Below are 22,843 nucleotides of genomic sequence, written 5' to 3' on the forward strand. Positions count from 1 at the left end.
TACGTAAGTCTGGGTCTGTCTTGTTGGAACGTTACCCTAGGTGCATCTTGTTTGTGCGCATTACGTGGTTGACCACGAGGTGGAAATGTATTGTAGTGAAAATTGTCTACCTCATTATCATCTCTCGAATCCATCCGTGGTTTAAGATAGCATTTTGCCATCCAGTGTCCTACTTTACCGCAGTAAAGATATTGTGGTATATTTTCCTTACGTGATTTTAATGGAGCCAGGGTACATGTTTGCCCTGAATCTTGTGGTGGTGCTTTAGTCACTGCTGATGAGCTTGTCCGATTGCATAAACCGCGATCTATCTGAATACACCGGTCAACTATGTCTCGGTATGTGCCAGTTTTGGCCCAAGCTGGTAAAACCAAATTCAAGGCATCAGAAACTTCAGGTTTAACACCGGCTACAAAAGCCGTTTTTAATGGATTTAAATTGCTTGCATCCCATGTGTCAGTTTCGTCTGTAAGTGTCATTCCCGAATATTCCATCCAAGTCTGTAAAAATCTGTCCTCAAAATCCTGAATATCTTCATTGCTTTTTTGAATGCAAGATGTGATCTTAGACCAATCGGTCCTCGGGGGGCGATATGTTAATAGCCAATCCCTGATTGCTAGCCAACCAGCGTCTAAATTCTGCAAATCGTCTCCAAGGGCAAATTCCACCTCAGTTCTAAGGGTTGAAATTACGCGAGTACCGAGCATGATAGTTAGAACTTGTACTCCATCAAATGGGTGGAGACTGTAAATGGAGTTTAATCTGTTAATTCCATTCCATGTGGACATACCACCCTTTTTAGGGTGTGGGAGATTTTTGGACCATTCGTCAATTTGTGCAGGCTCTGCTGGTTCCTGAGTCCATTGATGATCAAATATGTTTCTAGAGATAGTTTCACCTTCTTCCTCTATTTTTTTGCTTCCAACTCTAACCCGTTTGCGTTTTAAAGGGGCTAGTTGAATTAATTTAGTATTACGCTTTGTAGGAACACTATCTTCGTCTGATTCATTTGGCAGAGGAATTAATTTATTCATGACACTTGATTTCGGCTGTGCATTTGCCAATTGTGCCACTAGGTGGGCTGCTTGTTGAGTTTGTGTTACTTCAGCTGCTGTTTGAATCCAGTCTTTTAGGACCTTGCTGCTTTCAGTGGCATTGTTCAAATCTTTTTTTTAAACATATCTTTCTTCGATTAACTTGCAATTATCATATTCAATTCGCTCAGTTTTTGATTGCAACCTTTGATATCTTGACTCAACTTCAAAAATTTGATCTTGTAATTCTGCTGTTTGAATAGATAACTTCTGGAGTTTAGAGGTTTTGTTTTGCAATTCTGTTCCAATTTCATCATAATGTTCAAGTTTAGATTCTGCATCTTGCAGTTCTCTTTCTAAAACACATTTTTGTTCCATTACCTTGTACTTTTCAAGTTCAATTCTCTCAGTTTTTGATTGCAACTTTTGATATTTTGACTCCACTGTAAAAATTTGATTTCGTAATTCTGCTATTTGAGAAGATAACTGCTGGAGTTTAGAAGTTTTGTTTTGCAATTCTGTTCCAATTTCATCATAATGTTCAAGTTTTGCTTTTGTATCTTGCAATTCTTTTTCTAAAACACATTTTTCTTCAATTAACTTGGAATTTTCAAGTTCAGTTTGATCAGTTTTTGATTGCAACTGTTTGTATCTTGACTCTACGTCAAAAATTTGATCTTGGAACTCTATTTGAACAGATAACTGCTGGAGTTTAGAAGTTTTGTTTTGCAATTGTGTTCTAAGTTCATCGTCCTGTTCAAATTTGGATTTTACATCTCGCAATTCTCTTTCTATAAAACAGTTTTTTTCAATTAACTTGTACTTTTCAAGTTCAATTTGCTCAGTTTTTGCTTGCAGCTTTTGGTTTTTTAATTCCACCTCAAAAATTTGATTTTGGAATTCTGCTAATTGAACAGATAACTGTTGGAATTTGGCATCATCCTGTTCAAAACTGAATTCTGCATCTCGCAATTCTTTTTCTAAAACACATTTTTCTTCAATTAACTTGTACTTTTCAAATTCAATTTGCTCAGTTTTTGATTGCAGCTTTTGGTTTTTTAATTCCACCTCAAAAATTTGATTTTGTACTTCTGCTATTTGAACAGGCAACTGCTGGAGTTCAGAGATTTTGTTTTCCAAATCAGTTCTAGTTTCATCGTCAGATTCAAGTTTTGCTTTTGCATCTTGCAATTCTTCAACAACTGCAATTAGTTGGTCTTTAGTGGTCCTATATTCATGATCAGTTTTATTTTTAGTAATTATCTCTTGCTGTCTGCGTAATTGTCCCATAATTGCCAGGGACCATTTAACACGTTCTGCACTGTGCAATCGTGTGCTTTTTCCCCATGCTCTCTTGATATTATCAAAGGACCACTGTCCTCTGCGGACATTATACTTTGATTCAATTTTTCTTGAGGTTTCACATAGGTCAAATTGTTTACGAAAGAAAGACCCAAAATCCCCCAACATATCTTCAACGGAAACATCTGGTATCCCAGTTCCTCCTTTTACCGTCGTAGGGAGTAAATTTCTGCCTTCTAAAGGGTCTAAATCTATACTTTCAACTGGATCAGCCATAAATTCAACCTTTCACTTAACTTTTTGTGTGTAGGCTGCGTTAGTCTCAACAACCAGCAGCTGATTGATTTAACACAGTCTATAAAAATGTCCTTTTCAGGGGTCGAAGCACTGATTGATGCGGCTTTAAGACTTTTAATGGGTGAAAAATATATTTCTTACCCCAGTCTAGCCGTGGATTCCGACTGTCTTCCGATCTCTTCCGATTATTCCCGAAGCTTCCGTCGTCGCCTGATCCTCCTCCGATTTCTCACGAAGCTTTACGAACCTCTCCGAAGGTCGAATCAGAACTCCTCCCCTCCTGCCCGACTACGCCAAGTGTTGAATCTTAGGATTTGAATCCAGTTTTATTTAATTTACGGTTGCCGGTTGTTGTTGAGACATTGCTGAAACTCAGTAGAAATTCAAGTTAAAAACTTGTCAGGTGCAAATAAGAATTGTTTTATTGAAGTTCATTGGTTACAACTTGAAAATGATTTAAAAGGTAGTTTGTAGACAATTTGATTTTCTTCAAAGAATCACAGGAATTATCTTCTGAGACAATAGCCTGAACACAACTTTAAAAGTCAAAGGCTGAAGTCAAAGTATGAAAATGAAATAGGAATACAGAACTCTTTTCTAATTCTCTTCCTTTACTTTCTCTCTCTCTCTTTCTGTCTTGTTCTCTTTGTCTCTTTCCTGTCTCTTTCTCTCTGTCTCTTTCTGTCTTTCTTTCTTCTTGTCTTCTTGTCTTTCTGTCTTCTTGTCTAAAATGGTGGCCAAATCATCCATGGATATACTCTTTCATATCTGTCTTAAGCGATCCGATCACACCCCAATATAATCCTAATTGGTTTAAGCTATATTCAAAACACATTTGATTTGATAACAAGCCATCCATCCTCCCAATGCAACGCCACTTCCAATTGTTGCTTATCTGCAACAATTGAGACGTTAGTCATCTCATCATGCTATTATTCCGAAAATATAAATGAAACTGTATTTTGACACAGTCCAAAATGTTTCAGCTGGCATACGTTATGGAATGTGGTTCAGGCTGTTATCACAAGTGGCCAGAAATCAGAACAATGGAGCCTTTAATTATACCACCTTAAAACCCATGGGATTTCGCTGCTGCCCTTGAAAGAATGTGATGTTTTTATCAGTGGTTCTGTTTTTCCCAAACACATGTCTGAGTTTGGAAGTTGTATATTTCTTTCATTTTAAAACTAGGATTTAATATTTCTGTCTTAAACAGTCTTCTTACCTATATAAAGTGTATTTAAAATACCTGACTTCTACAATGGTTAGCACAGCCTCTTCACAGCGTCAGTTCCCGGGTTCAATTCTGGCTATGTGTCATTGTCTGTGTGGAGTTTGCACGTTGTCCCTGTGTCTGTGTGGGTTTCTTCTGGGCGCTCCAGTTTCCTCCAACAGTCCAAAGATGTGCAGGTTAGGGTAGGGAATGGGTCTAGGTAGTGTGCTCTTTCAGAGGGCCGGTGCAGACTTGATGGGCTGAATGGCCTCTTTCTGCACTGTAGGGATTCAGTGGTTCTATGGTATCAGTTGGGACGATGAGCCTGACGAATATTAATCATGAGGAAGTGACACCACAATGAGAAAGTGACATCACACATAAGCAAGGTGACCGATATCCTTCAGAGTCCAATCAGACATTGATCATGCCCCATTTAACCAATCAGGAACTGATCATGGGCTGCTTGGGCCAATCAGAACACTGGTTCACTACCAATAGACCATGTGTAGAGGTAATTGCTGGAAAGGGTTAATGAGCTACAATTCTCTGGAGCTCGACATGCAACACAACATGAAGTAAGAGGGCAGACTTCAGTCAACAGGACAAGAGACATCGCCAAAGTCACCCAGAAGTCGAGAGCTGGTGATCCAGAGTGAAAGGACTGATCCACTGCCTTGGTTGAGTATTGTGATTGAATTGGCAAGTCAATTAAAAGTAGAGGTGTCGGTTAAATCTAGGAAGGGACATATATATTATGTATTAGTTGAGTGCCTGGGTCTGTTATAAACACAGGACAGTGGGCAGCATGGTGGTGCAGTCGGTTAGCCCTGCTGCCTCATGGCACTGTGGTTCCAGGTTTGATCCCAGCCCTGGGTCACTGTCTGTGTGGTGTTTGCACATTCTCCCCGTGTTTGTGTGGGTTTCGCCCCCACAACCCAAAGATGTGCAGGCTAGGTGGATTGGCCATGATAAATTGCCCCTGAATTGGAAAAAATTCTAATTAAAAAAAAAAATTAACACAGGAGAGCTCATGAGCAAGTAGTCCAGGTTGTGTAGCACATTCTGGTGGGGACACCGGTCTGGAGAGGATGTGGTTGCAGTTTGGGCATGAGAGGGAATTAAAAACATGAAGATGTGGGAAAGGGAAGAAAACAGAGAGAGGGGAAGAGAGGGAGGGAGAAAAAAGAGAGGGAGAGAGAGAATTAAGGTTGGACTTAAAGGCAGAAGTGAGGAAAGTTAAAAAGGAGGAGTAACCCTTCCCAGTCCAAATCCCAGTGGGGATCTTTTTAAATTTATACAGGCCCTACCAAGATTTGAGGGGAAAGATGTAGAAACATTCTTCATGGCAGTTGAGAAAATAGCAATTCAAATAGAGTTGACGAAGGAAGAGAGAGCATTCCTCATGCAAAGAAAACTGATGGGGAAGTGCAGGAAGTTTATACTTCCCTGTCAGAGGGGTTGTCTCACGGTTACAACAAGGTAAAGACTATTCTGGGTGTATTTCAATTAGTTTTGGAGGCATTGAGGCAAAACCTTTGGAATTTAAAGAAACAACAAGGACAGACTGAAACTGAATTTGAAAAGGTTAAACAGGACAATTTTAATTAGTGGGTATGAGCATTGGGTGTTGAAACCAGCTATGGTGCTCTCAGTAAAATCATTCTCCCAGAAGAATTTAAGAATTCAATACCTTCTGTGATAAGAATCTACGTTGAAGACCAAAGGGGGATGACCGCTAGACAAGCAGCAATAATGGCTGACCATTATGAGCTGATCCATACATTTAAATCTTTGTTCCGTAACCCCCATAATTTGGTTAAGGATAGGAAGCGGGAGAGTGAAAGGAAGAGAGGTAGCCAAGGTAAGGAATAGATAGCTGGGAATGCTCGGAGGTCGTCTCCTCAGACCAGGAAGGAAGGTGCTGAGCGTGGAGGTGAGACTCAAAGGTCTCAGTGTTACCGTTCCAATAAAGTGGGGAGCATTCGTACAGCCTGTTGGACGTTGTGAGGAAAGCCCATGGGACTTGTTGAGATTCATAAGGAGGATTCTGAAAAGGGATCAAAAGTGGAGAATAGCACAGAGCGGACAGTAGCTCTAAGTGGAATTAGGAGACCTGAGGTAAACTCTGCTGTGGAAGCAGGTGTGGTGAATGAGGTCGATGAGAGATATGCAGGGCTTTGATCTGAGAGGAAGACCACCCCATTTTCATCAAATGATGGAGCCAAACCCAAAATTATTTCAAAGGTCACAGGTCCTACACAAACTCTCTCGCTGGAGAGGGATTTGTTTTTTCCTCTGGAGAGTTCAATGAAAGCTACGGGATTGGATTCTCCGCTGTCGGGATTCTCAGTTTCACCGGCAGCCCGGGGAATTCCCGATGGCATGGGGCTGCCCACAATGGGAAACCCCATTGGCCAGCTGGTGAGATGAAGAATCCCGGGGGCCCCCTGCAACAGATTTCTGGTGAGGCGGGACGGAGAATCCCGCCCAAGGTATTGGTGAATGGGATAAGTGGAGATTATATCCCAGTTCCATTATATAAAGTACAATTGGAGTGTGATTTATTGTCAGGACTTCTGGTTGTTAGAGTGGTTAAGAAGTTTCCTGTAGACAGAGTAGACTTACTTTTGGGGAATGATTTGGCAGTTGTGAAGGTTGTAGCTTCACCCATGATTACAGAGAGTCTGAGGGAAGAAAAGGAGACAAAACAGTTCCAGGAACAGTTTCCAGATATTTTTCCGTCATGTGTGGTGACCAGGGCAATGGCTAAACAAAGTTCATCGCCAGAGATAAAAGTCACGCCACAATCAGATGGTAGAGCAGCCAAAACTGTCCTTGAGAATGAGGATAATTGTGAGGAAGTGTTTGCTGGGACTTCATTAACTGAGGCCCAGGAGGCAGACCCAGAGTTATGTAGATTAGCATAGTTAGGTCTCATGAAGGTTGAGGCTGAAATCGTTCCAAAGTGTTACTACATTGAGAACCAAGTTCTGAGGAGGAAGTGGAGACAGCCTCATATACCTGTGGATGAGGAGTGGATGTTTGTTCACCAGATATCCCAAATATCGTAGGGAAATACTGCGGGTAGCACGAGATACGAATGGCAGGACTTGTGGAAATTCGGAAAACCCAGGCATCAGTCAACAGGCATTCTTCCTGGCCAGGACGGCAAAGAATGTAGTGCGATTCTCTCGAATTGGTCGTACCTGTCAGTAAACCACAGCACATGATTAAACCCGTGCCTTTAATACCCAGACCAGTGTTTTAAGAACCGTTTATTCGGGTATTGGTGGTTTGCAGAGGATCGTTGTGTAAAATGAAGGCAGGGCTGAGCGGCCTCTCCCCTGTGTGAACTCGCTGGTGTATCTGCAGATTGGAAAACTGAGTGAATCCTTTCCCAAAATGAGAGCAGGTGACCGGCCTCTCCCCATGTGAACTCGCTGGTGTATCTGCAGGGTGGATGAATCACGGAATCTCTTCCCACACTGAGATCAGGTAAATGGCCTCTCGCTGGTGTGAACCCGCTGGTGTGTCTGCAGGGTGGAGGAATCACTGAATCCCTTCCCACACTGAGAGGAGGTGAATGGCCTCTCCCCAGTGTGAACTCGTTGATGTCTCTGCAGATTAGACGACTGAATAAATCGCTTCCCACACTGAGAGCAGGTGAACGGCCTCTCCCCAGTGTGAACTCGCTGGTGTGTCTGCAGGGTGGATGAATCACTGAATCCCTTCCCACACTGAACACAGGTGAACGGTTTCTCCCCAGTGTGAATTCGCAGGTGTGACTGCAGGCTGGATAACCGCGTGAATCCCTTCCCACACTGAGGGCAGATGAACGGCTTCACCCCAGTGTGAAGTCGCTGATGTCTCTGGAGGTTGGCTGAATCACTGAATCCTTTCCCACACTGAGAGCAGGTGAACGGCCTCTCCCCAGTGTGACTGCATCAATGAGTTTCTCGGGCAGATGGGACTCTGTACCCATTCCCACAGTCCCCACATTTCCAAGGTTTCTCCATGTTTTGTTACTCCTTGTGTCTCTCCAGGTTTGCTGGTCAGTTGAAGCCTCGTCCATACACAGAACATGTGTACAGTCTCTCCCTGCTGTGAATGGTGTGATATTTTTTCAGGTTGTGTAACTGGTTAAAGCTCTTTCCACAGTCAGTGCTCTGGAACACTCTCATTCGGGTGTGTGTGTGTCTCGGTGCTTTTCCAGTCACACTGATGTTTAAAATCTTTTGAAATCAACAGATCGGGAAACCATTCTCCCTCTAGATTCAAAGACCAATGACATTTAGGTCCCGATGAATTGAGTGAGTCTGTCAGACCGAGACATGATGTTTCAGATTTCTGTCTGTAATTCCTCCTCTTCTAATATCCTGTAAAACTGTTTGGAAAAGACATTACAGTCAGCATAAGATCGAAATTCAGAACAGACAATTCTACTTACAATGGAACATTCTTTCCTCGCCCATTCCCCCCAAAGCTGTAAATCTCCATCCCACACACTCTCGCTCCATTCTCACTCTGCTGTATCTAATATTCACCCTCCCAATTCTCCTGAAGGTGCTGATTCAGGCTGATTAACAGATCCATGCTCACTTTTTCCTGTCCAGGACACAGAAGCCATAACAAATCGGAGTTGCAGTCGGCCATTCGGCCCATCGAGCCTGCTAACCATTCAATAAGATCATTGGCTGATCTACCTCAGCACCATTTTCCCACACTATCCCCCATATCCATCGATATCTTCAATATCTAGAAACCTATGTATCTTTGTCTTGGAAAGACTTGATGACTGAAGCTCCACAGTCCTCTGGGGTATAGAATTCCAAAGCTTCACAACATCCTCGAGTGAAGAAATCCCTCCTCATCTCAGCTTTCTTTCCATTTTCCCACCTGTTCCCCATAACCTTCAATCAGAAATCTATCCAACTAATCCATAAAAATATTCAATGACCCTCGCCCTATAGTGGTCCCTGTGGAAGAGAAATTCAGAGACTAACAACCATCTGATGGAAGACATCATTGGAAATATATAACAGAGTTATTATACTATATTAAACAGCTAGAAATAATAACAAATGTGCTTTATTACAGAACTCTGAATAATATATCTGTGCGGAGACTGCACGTCCTCCCCGTGTGTGTGTGGGTTTCCTCCGGGTGCTCCGGTTTCCTCCCACAGTCTAAAGATGTGCGGGTTAGGTGGATTGGCCATGCTAAATTGCCCGTAGTGCCCTAAAAAGTAAGGTTGGGGGGGGGGTTGTTGGGTTACGGGTATAGGGTGGATACGTGGGTTTGAGTAGGGTGATCATTGCTCGGCACAACATCGAGGGCCGAAGGGCCTGTTCTGTGCTGTACTGTTCTATGTTCTATATCGAATGCATACCATATAATAACACTAGACATATCCTACGGGGCGGCACAGTGTTTGGCACTGTTGCTTCACAGCTCCAGGGTCCCAGGTTCGATTCCCAGCTTGGGTCACTGTGTGGAGTCTGCGCGTGCTCCCCATAAGACCATAAGTAATAGGAGTGGAAGTAAGGCCATTCGGCCCATCGAGTCCACTCCGCCATTCAATCATGGCTGATGGGCATTTCAACTCCACCTACCAGCATTCTCCCCGTAGCCCTTAATTCCTCGCGACATCAAGAATTTATCTATCTCTGCCTTGAAGCCATTTAGCGTCCCGGCCTCCACTGCACTCCGCGGCAATGAATTCCACAGGCCCACCACTCTCTGGCTGAAGAAATGTCTCCGCATTTCTGTTCTGAATTTACCCCCTCTAATTCTAAGGCTGTGCCCACGGGTCCTTGTCTCCTCGCCTAACGGAAACAGTTTCTTTGCGTCCACCCTTTCTAAGCCATGTATTATCTTGTAAGTTTCTATTAGATCTTCCCTTAACCTTCTAAACTCCAATGAATACAATCCCAGGATCCTCAGCCGTTCATCATATGTTAGACCCGCCATTCCAGGGATCATCCGTGTGAATCTCCGTTGGACACGCTCCAGTGCCAGTATGTCCTTCCTGAGATGTGGGGCCCAAAACTGGACACAGTACTCCAAATGGGGCCTAACCAGAGCCTTATAAAGGCTCAGTAGCACATCGCTGCTTTTATATTCCAACCCTCTTGAGATAAATGACAACATTGCATTTGCTTTCTTAATCACAGATTCAACCTGCATGTTTACCTTTAGGGAATCCTCGACTAGCACTCCCAGATCCCTTTGTACTTTGGCATTATGAATTTTCTCACCGTTTAGAAAGTAGTCTATGCTTGGATTCTTTTTTCCAAAGTGCAAGACCTCACATTTTTTCACGTTGAATTGCATCAGCCATTTCCTGCACCACTCTCCCAAACTGTCTAGATCCTTCTGCAGCCTCCCCACTTCCTCAGCACTACCTGCCTGACCACCTAACTTCGTATCATCGGCAAACTTCGCTAGAATGCCCCCAGTCCCTTCATCCAGATCATTAATATATATGGTGAACAGCTGCGGCCCCAACACTGAACCCTGTGGGACACCACTGGTCACCGGCTGCCATTCCGAAAAATAACCTTTTATCCCAACTCTCTGCCTTCTGTCAGACAGCCAATCCTCAACCCATGCCAGTAGCTCACCTCGAACACCATGGGCCCTCACCTTACTCAGCAGCCTCCTGTGTGGCACCTTATCAAAGGCCTTTTGGAAATCCAGATAGATGACATCCACTGGGTTTCCCTGGTCTAACCTACTTGTACCTCCTCAAAGAATTCTAACAGGTTCGTCAGGCACGACCTCCCCTTACTAAATCCATGTTGACTTGTTCTAATCCGACCCTGCTCTTCCAAGAATTTAGAAATCTCATCCTTAACAATCGATTCTAGAATTTTACCAACAACCGAGGTTAGGCTAATTGGCCTATAATTTTCCATCTTTTGTCTTGATCCTTTCTTGAACAAGGGGGTTACAACAGCGATCTTCCAATCGTCCGGGACTTTCCCTGACTCCAGTGATTTTTGAAAGATCTCAACCAACGCTTCCGCTATTTCTTCAGCCACCTCCCTCAGAACTCTAGGGTGTAGCCCATCGGGGCCAGGAGATTTGTCAATTTTAAGACCTTTTAGCTTTTTTAGCACCATCTCTTTTGTAATGGCAACCATACTCAACTCAGCCTCCTGACCCTCTATAATTTTTGGGATATTACTCATGTCTTCCACTGTGAAGACAGACGCAAAGTACTTATTAAGTTCTCCAGCCATTTCCTCGTCTCCCATCACTAGCCTTCCGGAATCAGTTTGAATTGGCCCAATGTCTACTTTGGCCTGTCGTTTGTTTCTTATGTATTGAAAGAAACTTTTACTATCATTTCTTATATTACTGGCTAGCCTGCCTTCATATTTGATCCTCTCCTTCCTTATTTGTCTCTTTGTTAACCTCTGTTTGTTTTTATAGCCTTCCCAATCTTCTGATTTCCCAGTGCTTTTGGCCACTTTATAGGATCTCTCTTTTTCTTTGATACATTTCCTGACCTCCTTTGTCAGCCATGGCTGTCTAATCCCTCCCCGGATAATCTTTCTTTTCTTGGGGATGAACCTCTGTACAGTGTCCTCAATTATGCATACAAACTCCTGCCATTTTTGCTGTACTGTCTTCCCCACTAGGGTCTGCTTCCAGTCGATTTTCGCCAGTTCATCTCTCATGCCCTCGTAATTACCTTTATTTAACTGTAACACCATTACATCCGATTTTGCCTTCTCTCTTTCAAACTGCAGACTGAACTCAACCATATTATGATCGCTGCTTTCTAAGTGTTCCCTTACTTTAAGATCTTTTATAAAGTCTGGTTCATTACATAGCACTAGGTCCAGAATAGCCTGCTCCCTTGTGGGCTCCATGACAAGCTGTTCCAAAAAGCCATCTTGTAAGCATTCCATGAATTCCTTTTCTTTGGATCCACTGGCTACGTTATTTACCCAATCCACCTGCATATTGAAGTCATCCATGATCACCGTGACCTTGCCTTTCTGACATGCCTTTTCTATTTCCCGGTACATGTTGCGCCCCTGGTGCTGACCACTGTTACGAGGTCTGTACATAACTCCTATTATGGTTTTTTTGCCTTTGTGGTTCCTCAATTCTACCCACACAGACTCCACATCATCCAACCCTATGCCGTTTAGTGCCATAGATTTAATTTTGTTCTTAACTAACAAGGCAACCCCACCCCCTCGGCCCACCTCCCTGTCTTTTCGATAGGTTGTATATCCTTGGATGGTTAACTGCCAGTCCTGAACCCCCTGCAGCAATGTCTCTGTGATGCCTACCACATCATAATCATTCACGATGATCTGTGCCATTAGTTCGTCTACTTTGTTACAAATGCTACGAGCATTCAGGTAAAGTGCCTTAATGCTAACTTTCTTATCATTACAGATATTGGAAGTCCTAAGATGTCCAAAGTTATCCTTCCTTTTTGTTGCATTCCTAGTCTGCCTCAAGCTTAAATCCACCTGCCTACATGCTATCCTCCTGCGTATCTTGCCATTTAACTCCATGCTCCCTGTCGCTTTCACTCTCCCTTCCCCCCAACTCAGAAGTTTAAAGTCCTACTGACCACCCTATTTATCCTCTTCGCTAGAACACTGGTTCCAGATCGGTTCAGGTGGAGACCGTCCCAACGGTACAGATCCCCCCGGTTCCAAAACTGATGCCAATGTCCCATGAAGTGGAATCCCTCTTTCCCACACCAATCCCTTAGCCACGTGTTTACTTCCCTAATTTTCTTGTCCCCATGTCTGTGTGGGTTTCCTCCGGGTGCTCCAGTTTCCTCTCACCAGTCCCGAAAGACGTGCTTGTTAGGTGAATTGGACATTCTGAATTCACCCTCAGTGTACCCGAACAGGCACCGGACTGTGGCGACTAGGGGCTTTTCACAGTAACTTCATTGCAGTGATAGTGTAAGCCTACTTGTGACAATAATAAAGATTATTATTATGATTATCTCTGTCCGATATTAATTTACTGTCACCTTAAATGTCAGCCATGTTGGGGAAATCAGAACTTTAATTGTGAACATTAGGAAAGAGCCCATCTTTTAGCTAAACAAATAAATGTGTCAAGCTGAGGGAGCAAAGGATGTCGATGTCAATGTCTTCGAGAGAGAGACCTGGGCCAATCTTTCCAGAGTCTGCCTTTCCAGAGTCTGCACCCTCCCTGGATTCACTTCCTTTAGCTTCAGTTGCTGCAAGTGACTAATTGAAGGTGAGAATGAGAAAAGAAATGGGAAGGGGGAGAAAGGAAAGTGTTTTACTCACAGATGTTGGAAACAGGAGGAGGTTTCCGTCTGCGTGAAGCTCAATCTTCAATCACTCTCATTGGTTCCAGAACCAGAGTCCTTCTGGTCGTCCAACTCTTCCCATTGGTCAACACCAATGCTGGACGGTCAGGTGGTGGGCACAACCTCGCACATGCTCAGTCCCCCCCTCTCCCATGGACATGCGTAGTCGCTGGCCAGGTGGGGGAGGGGAGGACGGCGAGCGGCTTCTCGCTCTGGCCGGAGACGTCAGCCGGTTGCCTGGAAACGTTGTCTCGAGAAGGGACAACAATGAGTGGGGACCCAGCGGGGCTCCTGCGCCGAGCCTGCGCACTGCAATGCAGAGACATCATCGCAGAGCAGAATGATTCCTATTGGCTGATTCAGGCTCTCACACAATGAAAGGTTCTGGTTTCCCCAGGAGGTGGCTGACGTTTAAGGAGACAGTAAATTAATATCGGCCAGGAAGCAGTGAGCAGGGATCTGTCAATCAGCCTGAATCAGCACCTTCAGGAGAATTGGGAGGGTGAATATTAGATACAGTAGAGTGAGAATGGAGGGAGAGTGTGTGGGATGGAGATTTACACCTTTTGGGGAATGAGAGAGGAAAGAATGTTCCTGAGAAACTACAATTGTCTGTTCTGAATTTCTATCCTGTACTGACAGTGATACATTTTTGAAACTCCTTTTCCAGGATATCAGAAGGAGAGGATTTGCAGACAGAAACCTCACACCAAACATCAGCTGCAGATCTGCTCTATTCATTAGCCTTTCATCATTGGATAAACGTTTGTCTATTCTGTCTGCTGCAGAAAATGTTATGAATCAATTTGACTGGAAAAGTACAGAGATACACACACATCTGAGTAATAGTGTTCCAGTGCACAGAATGGGGAAAGAGCTTTAATCAGTTATATAGCTTGAAGAAAATATAAAGAATTGGTGCAGGGAAAGACCCAACACGAGGCTTCAACAAATGAATTGAATGTTGAGAGGCAGAAAGACACCTGCAAGGAGAAACAATGGAAATATGGGAAATGTGGGAAAGGATTCATATCCCCCACTGAAGCTGGAAATTCACCATTCCTGGTGGGTATTTTTCATCCTATATTAAATTGTAAGTCATTGTTTTGTATTTACTTTATTCGTTCTGGGCATCGCTGGCAAGGCCAGCATTTATTGCCCATCCCTGAGGACATGTAAGAGACAACCACATTACTGTGGGGCTGGAGTCACATGATCGCCAGACCAGGTAGGAATGACAGATTTCCTTCCCTAAAGGACATGAGTGAACCAGATGGGTTTTTACAACAATTGACAATGGCTTCATGGTCATCATTGGACTTTTTTTAAATATAATTTTTATTGGAATTTTTTACAGAAAATATAAAACATAATGACAAACAATGAAATGCAACAAAATAACCCATAATAACTGTAATACCCCCAGACCGTATCGACGCATGTATCCCATCCCCCACCCTCCCAACCCCAATGAACAACAAAAGAACTTAAAAATAAATTTAAATTAAATAAACAAACATAGTCATCGTCCCCCCCCCCCCCACCTTTTCCCTCCCCCCCCCACCTTTTCCCTCCCCCTTCCCCCCCGGGTTGCTGCTGCTACTGTCCCTGTACCCTATCGTTGAGCCAGAAAGTCGAGAAAAGATTGCCACCGCCTAAAGAACCCTTGTACCGACCCTCTCAGGGCGAATTTGACCTTCTCTAGCTTAATGAAACCCGCCATGTCATTGATCCAGGTCTCCACGCTTGGGGGCCTCGCTTCCTTCCATTGTAGCAAGATCCTTCGCCGGGCTACTAGGGACGCAAAGGCCAGCACATCGGCCTCTTTCGCCTCCTGCACTCCCGGCTCCACCCCAACCCCAAAAATCGCGAGTCCCCATCCTGGCTTGACCCTGGATCCCACCACCCTCGACACCGTCCTCGCCACCCCCTTCCAGAACTCCTCCAGTGCCGGGCATGCCCAGAACATATGGGCATGGTTCGCTGGACTCCCCGAGCACCTGACACACCTGTCTTCACCCCCAAAGAACCTACTCATCCTCGTCCCAGTCATGTGGGCCCGGTGCAGCACCTTGAATTGGATGAGGCTAAGCCGTGCACACGAGGAGGAAGAATTAACCCTCTCCAGGGCATCAGCCCATGTTCCGTCTTCGATCTGTTCCCCCAGTTCCCCCTCCCACTTAGCTTTCAGCTCCTCTACTGACGCCTTCTCCGCCTCCTGCATAACCTTGTAGATATCAGATATCTTCCCCTCTCCGACCCAGACCCCCGAAAGCACCCTGTCACTCACCCCTGCTCGTGGGAAGCGAAGGGAATCCCTCCACCTGCCGCCTAGCAAATGCCTTTACCTGCAGATACCTGAACATGTTCCCCGGGGGAGCCCAAGTTTCTCCTCCAACTCCCCCAGGCTCGCAAACCTCCCATCAATAAACAGGTCCCTCAGCTGTCTGATGCCCGCTCTGTGCCAACCCTGAAATCCCCCATCAATGTTCCCCGGGACGAACCTATGGTTCCCCCTTAACGGAGCCTTGCATCGAGCCCCCCACTTCTCCCCTATGTCGCCTCCACTGCCCCCAAATCTTGAGGGTAGCCGCCACCACCGGACTCGTGGTATACCTCGTAGAAGGGAGCGGCCACGGCGCCGTCACCAGGGCCCCCAGGATTGTATCTCCACAGGACACCCTCTCCATCTGTTTCCATGCTGCCCCCTCCCTCTCCATTACCCACTTGCGCACCATCGACACATTGGCCGCCCAATAATACCCCGAGAGATTGGGTAACGCCAGCCCCCCCCCATCTCTACCCCGCTCCAAGAAGACCCTCTTCACCCTCGGGGTCCCATGCACCCAAACAAAGCTCATGATGCTGCTAGTCACCCTTCTAAAAAAGGCCCTAGGGATAAAGATGGGCAAACACTGAAAAAGGAACAAGAACCTCGGGAGAACTGTCATTTTGACTGACTGCACTCTACCCGCCAACGATAGCGGCACCATGTCCCACCTTTTAAATTCCTCCTCCATCTGTTCCACCAGCCTGGTAAAACTAAGCTTATGGAGAGTCCCCCAACTCCTGGCCACTTGCACCCCCAGGTATCTGAAACTCTTCACTGCCCTCTCAAATGGGAGTCTCCCAATTCCCTCCTCCTGATCACCCGGGTGTACTACAAATACCTCACTCTTGCCTAAATTTAACTTATAGCCCGCGAAGCCCCCAAATTCCGCTAACAGCTCCATTACCCCCGGCATTCCCCCTTCTGGATCCGCCACATACAACAGCAGGTCGTCCGCATACAGCGATACACGATGTTCCTCCCCACCCCGCACCAGACCCCTCCATCTCCCTGACTCCCTCAACGCCATAGCCAAAGGTTCAATCGCCAGTGCAAAGAGCAAGGGGTACAGGGGGCACCCCTGCCTGGTCCCACGGTAGAGCCTAAAGTACTCCGATCTCCTTCCATTGGTAACTACACTTGCCATCGGCGCCGCGTAGAGCAGCCTCACCCATTTGATGAATCCCTCCCCGAATCCGAACCGCTCCAGCACCTCCCACAGGTACCCCCACTTAACTCTATCAAACGCTTTCTCCGCATCCAGCGCCACCACTATCTCCGCCTCCCCCTCCACTGCCGGCATCATAATAACATTTAGCAGTCTCCGCACATTCGTGTTGAGCTGCCGTCCCTTGACAAATCCTGTCTGATCCTCGTGTATCACCCCAGGCGCACAGTCCTCTATCCTGGTGGCCAGGATCTTCGCCAGCAACTTAGCGTCAACATTGAGGAGTGAGATAGGCCTGTATGATCCACACTGCAAGGGGTCCTTATCCCGCTTCAGGATCAGAGAGAACAGTGCCCGCAACATCGTCGGGGGCAAAGCCCCCCCCTCCCATGCCTCATTGAAGGCTCGCACCAACAGGCGGCCCACCAGATCCGCATACTTTTTATAAAATTCCACCGGGAACCCATCCGGCCCCGGCGCCTTACCTGACTGCATTTGTCCAATCACCCTGACTAGCTCCTCCAACTCTTATCGGCGCCCCCAGCCCCTCTACCAGCTCCTCTTGAACCCTTGGGAACCATAGCCTGTTCATGAAGCTCTCCATCCCCCCTCTCCCCATCGGAGGTTCTGACCGGTACAGTTCCTCGTAGAAGTCCCTAAAGACCCCATTTACTTCTGTCCCCTGCTGCACTACATTCCCACCCCTGTCCGTCACTCCACCAATTTCCCTAGCCGCATCTCGCCTGCGGAGCTGATGCGCCAACATCCTGCTCGCCTTCTCCCCATACTCATATACCGTGCCCTGCGACCTCCTCCACTGTGTCCCCGCCTTTCTGGTGGTCAACAAGTCAAATTTGGCCTGCAAACTACGCCGTTCCCCCAGCAACCCCTCCTCCGGTGCCTCCGCGTATCTCCTGTCCACATCCAGGAGCTCCTCCACCAGTCTCTCCCTCTCCTTCCTCTCCCTCCTTTCCCTATGGGCCCGGATGGAGATCAGCTCCCCCCGGATCACTGCTTTCAGAGCCTCCCAGACCATCCCCACCCGGACCTCCCCCGTGTCGTTGGTATCAAGATACACCTCAATACTTCCCCGGACCCTCCTGCACACCTCCTCATCAGCCAGCAGCCCCACATCCAGGCACCAGAGTGGGCGCTGGTCCCGCGCCTCCCCCATCTCCAGATCAACCCAGTGCGGAGCATGGTCTGAAATCGCTATGGCCGAATACTCTGCATCCTGCACCTTCGGGATCAATCCCCTGCTCAGGATGAAAAAATCTATTCGGGAAAAGACCCTATGGACATGGGAGAAAAAGGAATACTCCCGCGCTCTCGGCCTCCCAAACCTCCAGGGATCCACCCCTCCCATCTGGTCCATAAACCCCCTCAGCACTTTGGCCGCCTCCGGTCTCCTACCCGTCCTTGAACTGGACCGGTCCAGTGGGGGATCCAGCACTGTGTTAAAGTCTCCCCCCATGATCAGGCCCCCTGCCTCCAGGTCCGGAATGCGGCCCAACAAGCGCCTCATGAAGCCGGCATCATCCCAATTCGGGGCATATACATTAACCAGCACCACCTTCTCTCCCTGCAGCCTACCCTTCACCATAATATATCTGCCCTCCTTGTCCGACACCACCTCAGCCGCCTCGAACGCCACCCTCTTCCCCACCAGAATCGCCACCCCCCCGGTTCTTCGCGTTCAATCCTGAGTGAAAAACCTGCCCCACCCACCCCTTCCTCAGACGAACCTGGTCCGCTACCTTCAAGTGGGTCTCCTGGAGCATAGCCACGTCCGCCTTCAGCCCCTTCAGATGAGAAAATACCCTAGTTCTCTTAACCGGCCCATTCAGCCCCCTCACGTTCCAGGTAATCAGCCGGATCAGAGGGCAACCTGCCCCTCTCCCCCGCCGGCTAGCCATAGCTTATCAACTGCTCGCCCCAGGCCAGCTCGCCCCGCCTGACCCGTTCCCCATGGCGATAACGCCTCTCCTCTACCCCCCCGGCAAACGCCAGCTCCTTCCTGGCCATTCCAGCAGCAACCCGGTATCCCCCCCACCCCCCCAGGCTAGGACCCCTCCTAGCCGCGACGCACCCTTCATGGTACTTCCGTGAGTCAGCTGACTTCTGCTGACCCGGCAGCTCCTGCCAAAACCCATCTCCTCCCGGCATGGGGTCATCCCCCTCTTGCCACGCCTCCTTGGCACCGCTTCAGCGCGGGAAAGAAAACCAGTAGAGGCCACGCCCCCACCTCCAGCTCCGCCCCCCCTGCCCCGCAGCGCGGACAACCAGAGGAAAGCCCGCGCTTTCACACTGCCACACCCCACCCTTCTGACGCAGCTCCTCAAAATCCAGTTTCACCCCAACCCCCAGCCCCGTACAGACGAGAACATATAAAGCACATACCCCCAACGTTCCCCACATACCCCACACCCATACCCAACAGACAAACCCACCCGGAAACAGAGCAAAAAGAAAACCAGCATAAAAAAAACACGTGTTAAAATTGAAGAACAGCAACAGCGAAAACAGCAACGGCCATAGTGTGTCCCCAGACCCTAGTTCGAGTACAGCTTCTCCGCCTGTACAAAGGCCCACGCCTCCTCCGGGGACTCGAAGTAGTGGTGCCGGTCCTTATATGTCACCCACAGACGCGCAGGCTGCAGCATTCCAAATCTGACCTTCATCCGGTTGAACCCGGCCCGCCGCTTTGCCACCTCCGCACTCCAGTCCTGGTAGATTCGCACCACCGAATTCTCCCATTTGCTGCTCCTCTCTTTCTTGGCGCAGCGTAGCACACACTCCCGGTCACTAAATCAATGGAACCGCACCAGCACCGCCCGCGGGGGTTCATTTGCCTTAGGCCTCCTGGCCAGCACTCTGTGAGCTCCCTCAAGCTCCAGGGGCAAATGGAAGGACCCCGCTCCCATCAACGAGCTCAACATCGTGGTCACGTACGTCGGGAGATCCGACCCCTCCAGCCCCTCCGCCAGGCCCAGGATCCTCAAATTCTTTCGCCTCGTGCGAACGTCCAGCTCCTCCAAGCGGTCTTGCCACTTTTTGTGAAGTGCCTCGTGCAACTCCACTTTCCCCACGAGGACCACGGACTCCTCCTCCCGCTCAGCGGCCTGCTGCTGCAACTCCCTAATGGACACCTCCTGGGCTGCCTGAGCCCCAAACAGCTTGTTGGTAGTCACATTCAGGGAGTCCAGCAACTCAGCCTTCAGCTCCGCAAAACAGCGCAGAAGAGAGGCTTGCTGCTCCTGCGCCCACTTCCACCAGTCCTCGGGTGTTCTGCCGGCCGCCATTTTGTCCTTCTTCCCCCGCTTTTCTTGGGGAGCTGCTGCAGCTTTTTCCTTTGCCCCACTCCGGGTGAGCACCATAAATTATGGGGAATGCTCCTCTAGACACCTTCCCCCACCGGGATTCGTCGAGACAGCGCCGTTTGGGGCCCTCAAATCGGCCCAAAAGTCCTTAAGTAGTGGGAGTTGCGGTGCACTGCAAAGCCGATTTTCTGACCGCTCCACTCCTAGTCCAGGCCATCCACCGGTGGAGAATCTGAGAAGGAGTGTTCCCCCACGGGGAAAAGTCCAAACAGCACCACTACAAGCCCTTAAAAGAGCCCCAAAGTCCGAAAATAGTGGGAGCCACTGAATGTGCGGCTTAGCTCCGCATCACCGCTACCGGAAGTCCGTCTCCGCTTCTTCAATGGCCTTGGTGAGATCTTTTCACAGTTCTTCCCTCTGCTGCTAGAATTCAGCTTTCATAAAGGCCCTCAGGTCAGCTTGAGACCTATAAGCTGGCCCTTCCCCCGCTTGCATGCTTGCAGAGGCTTTTGTTTGCTGCTGCTTCAGACAAATCTCGCACTGTTTCTGTGGGTCTGATAACCAAGAAACATCCTATTCCTGGGGGAAAATACTCCTTGAACATTCACCCACGCCTTTTCATCGAAATTCCAACCCGTGCTGCCCAAAAAAGAGCTCTTTTCTGCAACCTTAGGCAGGAGCTGCCTCTGTGTGATCACTCACTCCATGATGCACACCGGAAGTCCATCATTGGACTTTTAACTCCAGATTTTTATTTAATTCAAATTCCACCATCTGCCCTGGTGGGATTCGAATCCAGGTCGCCAGAGCATTGTTGCTCGTTTTACTGGAGTGTGATTAACACGCCTCCGTTTAAAGGCCGTGTGCTTAACACTACTATGGCTCTGTGTATGTAATTATGCTCGGAGTCGCCAGGTGCCGTATTTAGACACCGTCACAAGTATATCAAGGTCAGGTTCAAAGTAATAAATCTGTACACCGATTAGTAAGTCCAAACGATTGGTGTTTATTATAACAAATATAATAAATACACATGCATACGCTAAAGAGACTAACTTACTTCTAGTACTAAACAACTAAAATACTTATCTAGACAGGAACAGGCAAGGTCAGGGGACAAGGCCTTCGTCCCATTCTTGGCCTGCAACTCTCAGATTCTTAAAGTTGTCAGGATCTAGCAAGGTCTGGATCACGTAGTGATCGTTGTATTGGCACTTACAGTTCGATGGCTGGTGGCTCAACGGCCGGTGATGGAACTGGAGTCAGGATGCGATGTAGCAGCAAAGCAGAGACGGAGCAACAAAACAGACCGAACCATATGCGGGGTCTATTCTTATAGGTCCTAGAAGTCCGTGCCCCCTTGGGGCAGTTCTTTTACCTGCCATGTATCGATTGGGCCTTTCCCAATCGATATCTTCCAAACCCCCCAATCTGAGGGTCGTTCCTCGATGGGTGGGGCGGTCCCTACGGTTCTTTGTGTTGGTTACTGTGGCGCCATTCTATCTGGGCGTCTACGCAAAAGTATCCATTGATACTTAAATGTTTCTATTGTGCGGGGTCTGGATCTGGATCACCTCATTACTATGCAGATCTGTTCCCATTTGCACCTTTGGCTGAAACTCTGCACCTGGCCAAAAACTGGTTTCTGTATGTGCAGAATGCAAATTAGTCTTCTGCAAACTGCTTGTCCTTGCTAAGACTGTTTTTCCCTGCAGCCTTAGCAGTTCTCCATTTTGTAGCCCAGTGTCCATCTTAGATAGCTACAGCATCACCCTGGGTCTCTGGATTACTAATACAGCAACAATACCACTACATCACTGTCTCCACATAATAAGGGGAGGGACTTTGTTGACTTATTGTTTAAATATATAGTATTCTTTTAAATTTTTTAATTTAAAGGGTTTACTCATGGCAGGAGAGCACAAAGCCATGGTTTGGTCCTCTTGCTCCATGTGGGAATCCAGGTGCATTTCCAGTTCCCGGGACCAGCATTGCGTGCAGGAAGTGTGTCCAGCTGCAGCTCTTGGAAGCTCGGGTATCAGAGCTTGAACGGCGGCTGTGGAGCATCCCCGAGTCTGAGAGCATCGTGGATAGCATGTTTAGAGAGGTGGTCACACCGCAGCTGAAGGAACTTGAGGAAGGAAGGGAATGGGTGACCGCCAGGCAGTCCAAGAGAAAGAGGCGGGTATTTCAGGAGTCTCCTGGGGTCCCGCTCGCTAATCGGTATTCCATTTTGGAGGCTGATAAGGCTGGTTCCTCCGGGGAGTATGAACAGAGGCAAGTTTCTGGCACCACAAGCAGCCTGTCTGTACAGGAGAGGGGAAAGAGAGGAAGAGCAATAACAATAGGGCATTCTTTTGTATCTGGAAAACCTCAGATATGTCAACCAGTATTTTAATCAAAGTTCTACCCAGGTGTCTTTTAATAGTGAGGAGAACAAAATACAATCTTTATTGAACAAAGTTAATCCGTAAATTAACCCAAGTTTGTATACAAGAAATAGCCAGGATTCAGCTCTACTACCCCCAAAGGTGATTGGATTGAACTGTAGATCCAATCCTCAAGCCTCTCTGGTCCATCATCATTAAGTTAGTCTCGCTGGCAGCTTCCTCCCTCCTTCCTTCTCTGGTCAGTCTGGGGTTGGTTCACAGATTGATGTGGATTGTGCTTGTGGTATTATAAACTCTGTAATAGGCCTGCATCGCTTGGCTGATTCCTTCCTTTCTGCTTCTTTTTGTTCTTTGCGTTTTAGTGACCCAGATTTATGCTTTTTCTTTTCCATGCTGGTAGGGGTAATATTCCTGAAATAAAAACTTAATAAAAAATAGCCCACATTGGGAAAAATGAATATTGAT

At 47.4% G+C, this 22,843-nt stretch overlaps 1 protein-coding gene across 1 annotated transcript in view; it reads left to right on the forward strand.

Annotated features, from left to right (window-relative positions):
* The window catches only part of LOC119951785 (oocyte zinc finger protein XlCOF6-like), a gene marked incomplete at its 5' end in the record, with an annotated part of 39,570 nt that overhangs the window by 11,055 nt on the left and 5,672 nt on the right, over positions 1–22,843 (forward strand). Inside the window, one exon of the mRNA XM_038775134.1 lies at positions 6,580–6,589. Coding sequence (XP_038631062.1) covers positions 6,580–6,589 — 10 coding nt within the window. The remainder of the gene's footprint in view (positions 1–6,579; positions 6,590–22,843) is intronic.

This window comes from Scyliorhinus canicula, chromosome 17 (assembly GCF_902713615.1).
Source record: "Scyliorhinus canicula chromosome 17, sScyCan1.1, whole genome shotgun sequence".
Classification (NCBI taxonomy): Eukaryota; Metazoa; Chordata; class Chondrichthyes; order Carcharhiniformes; family Scyliorhinidae; genus Scyliorhinus; species Scyliorhinus canicula.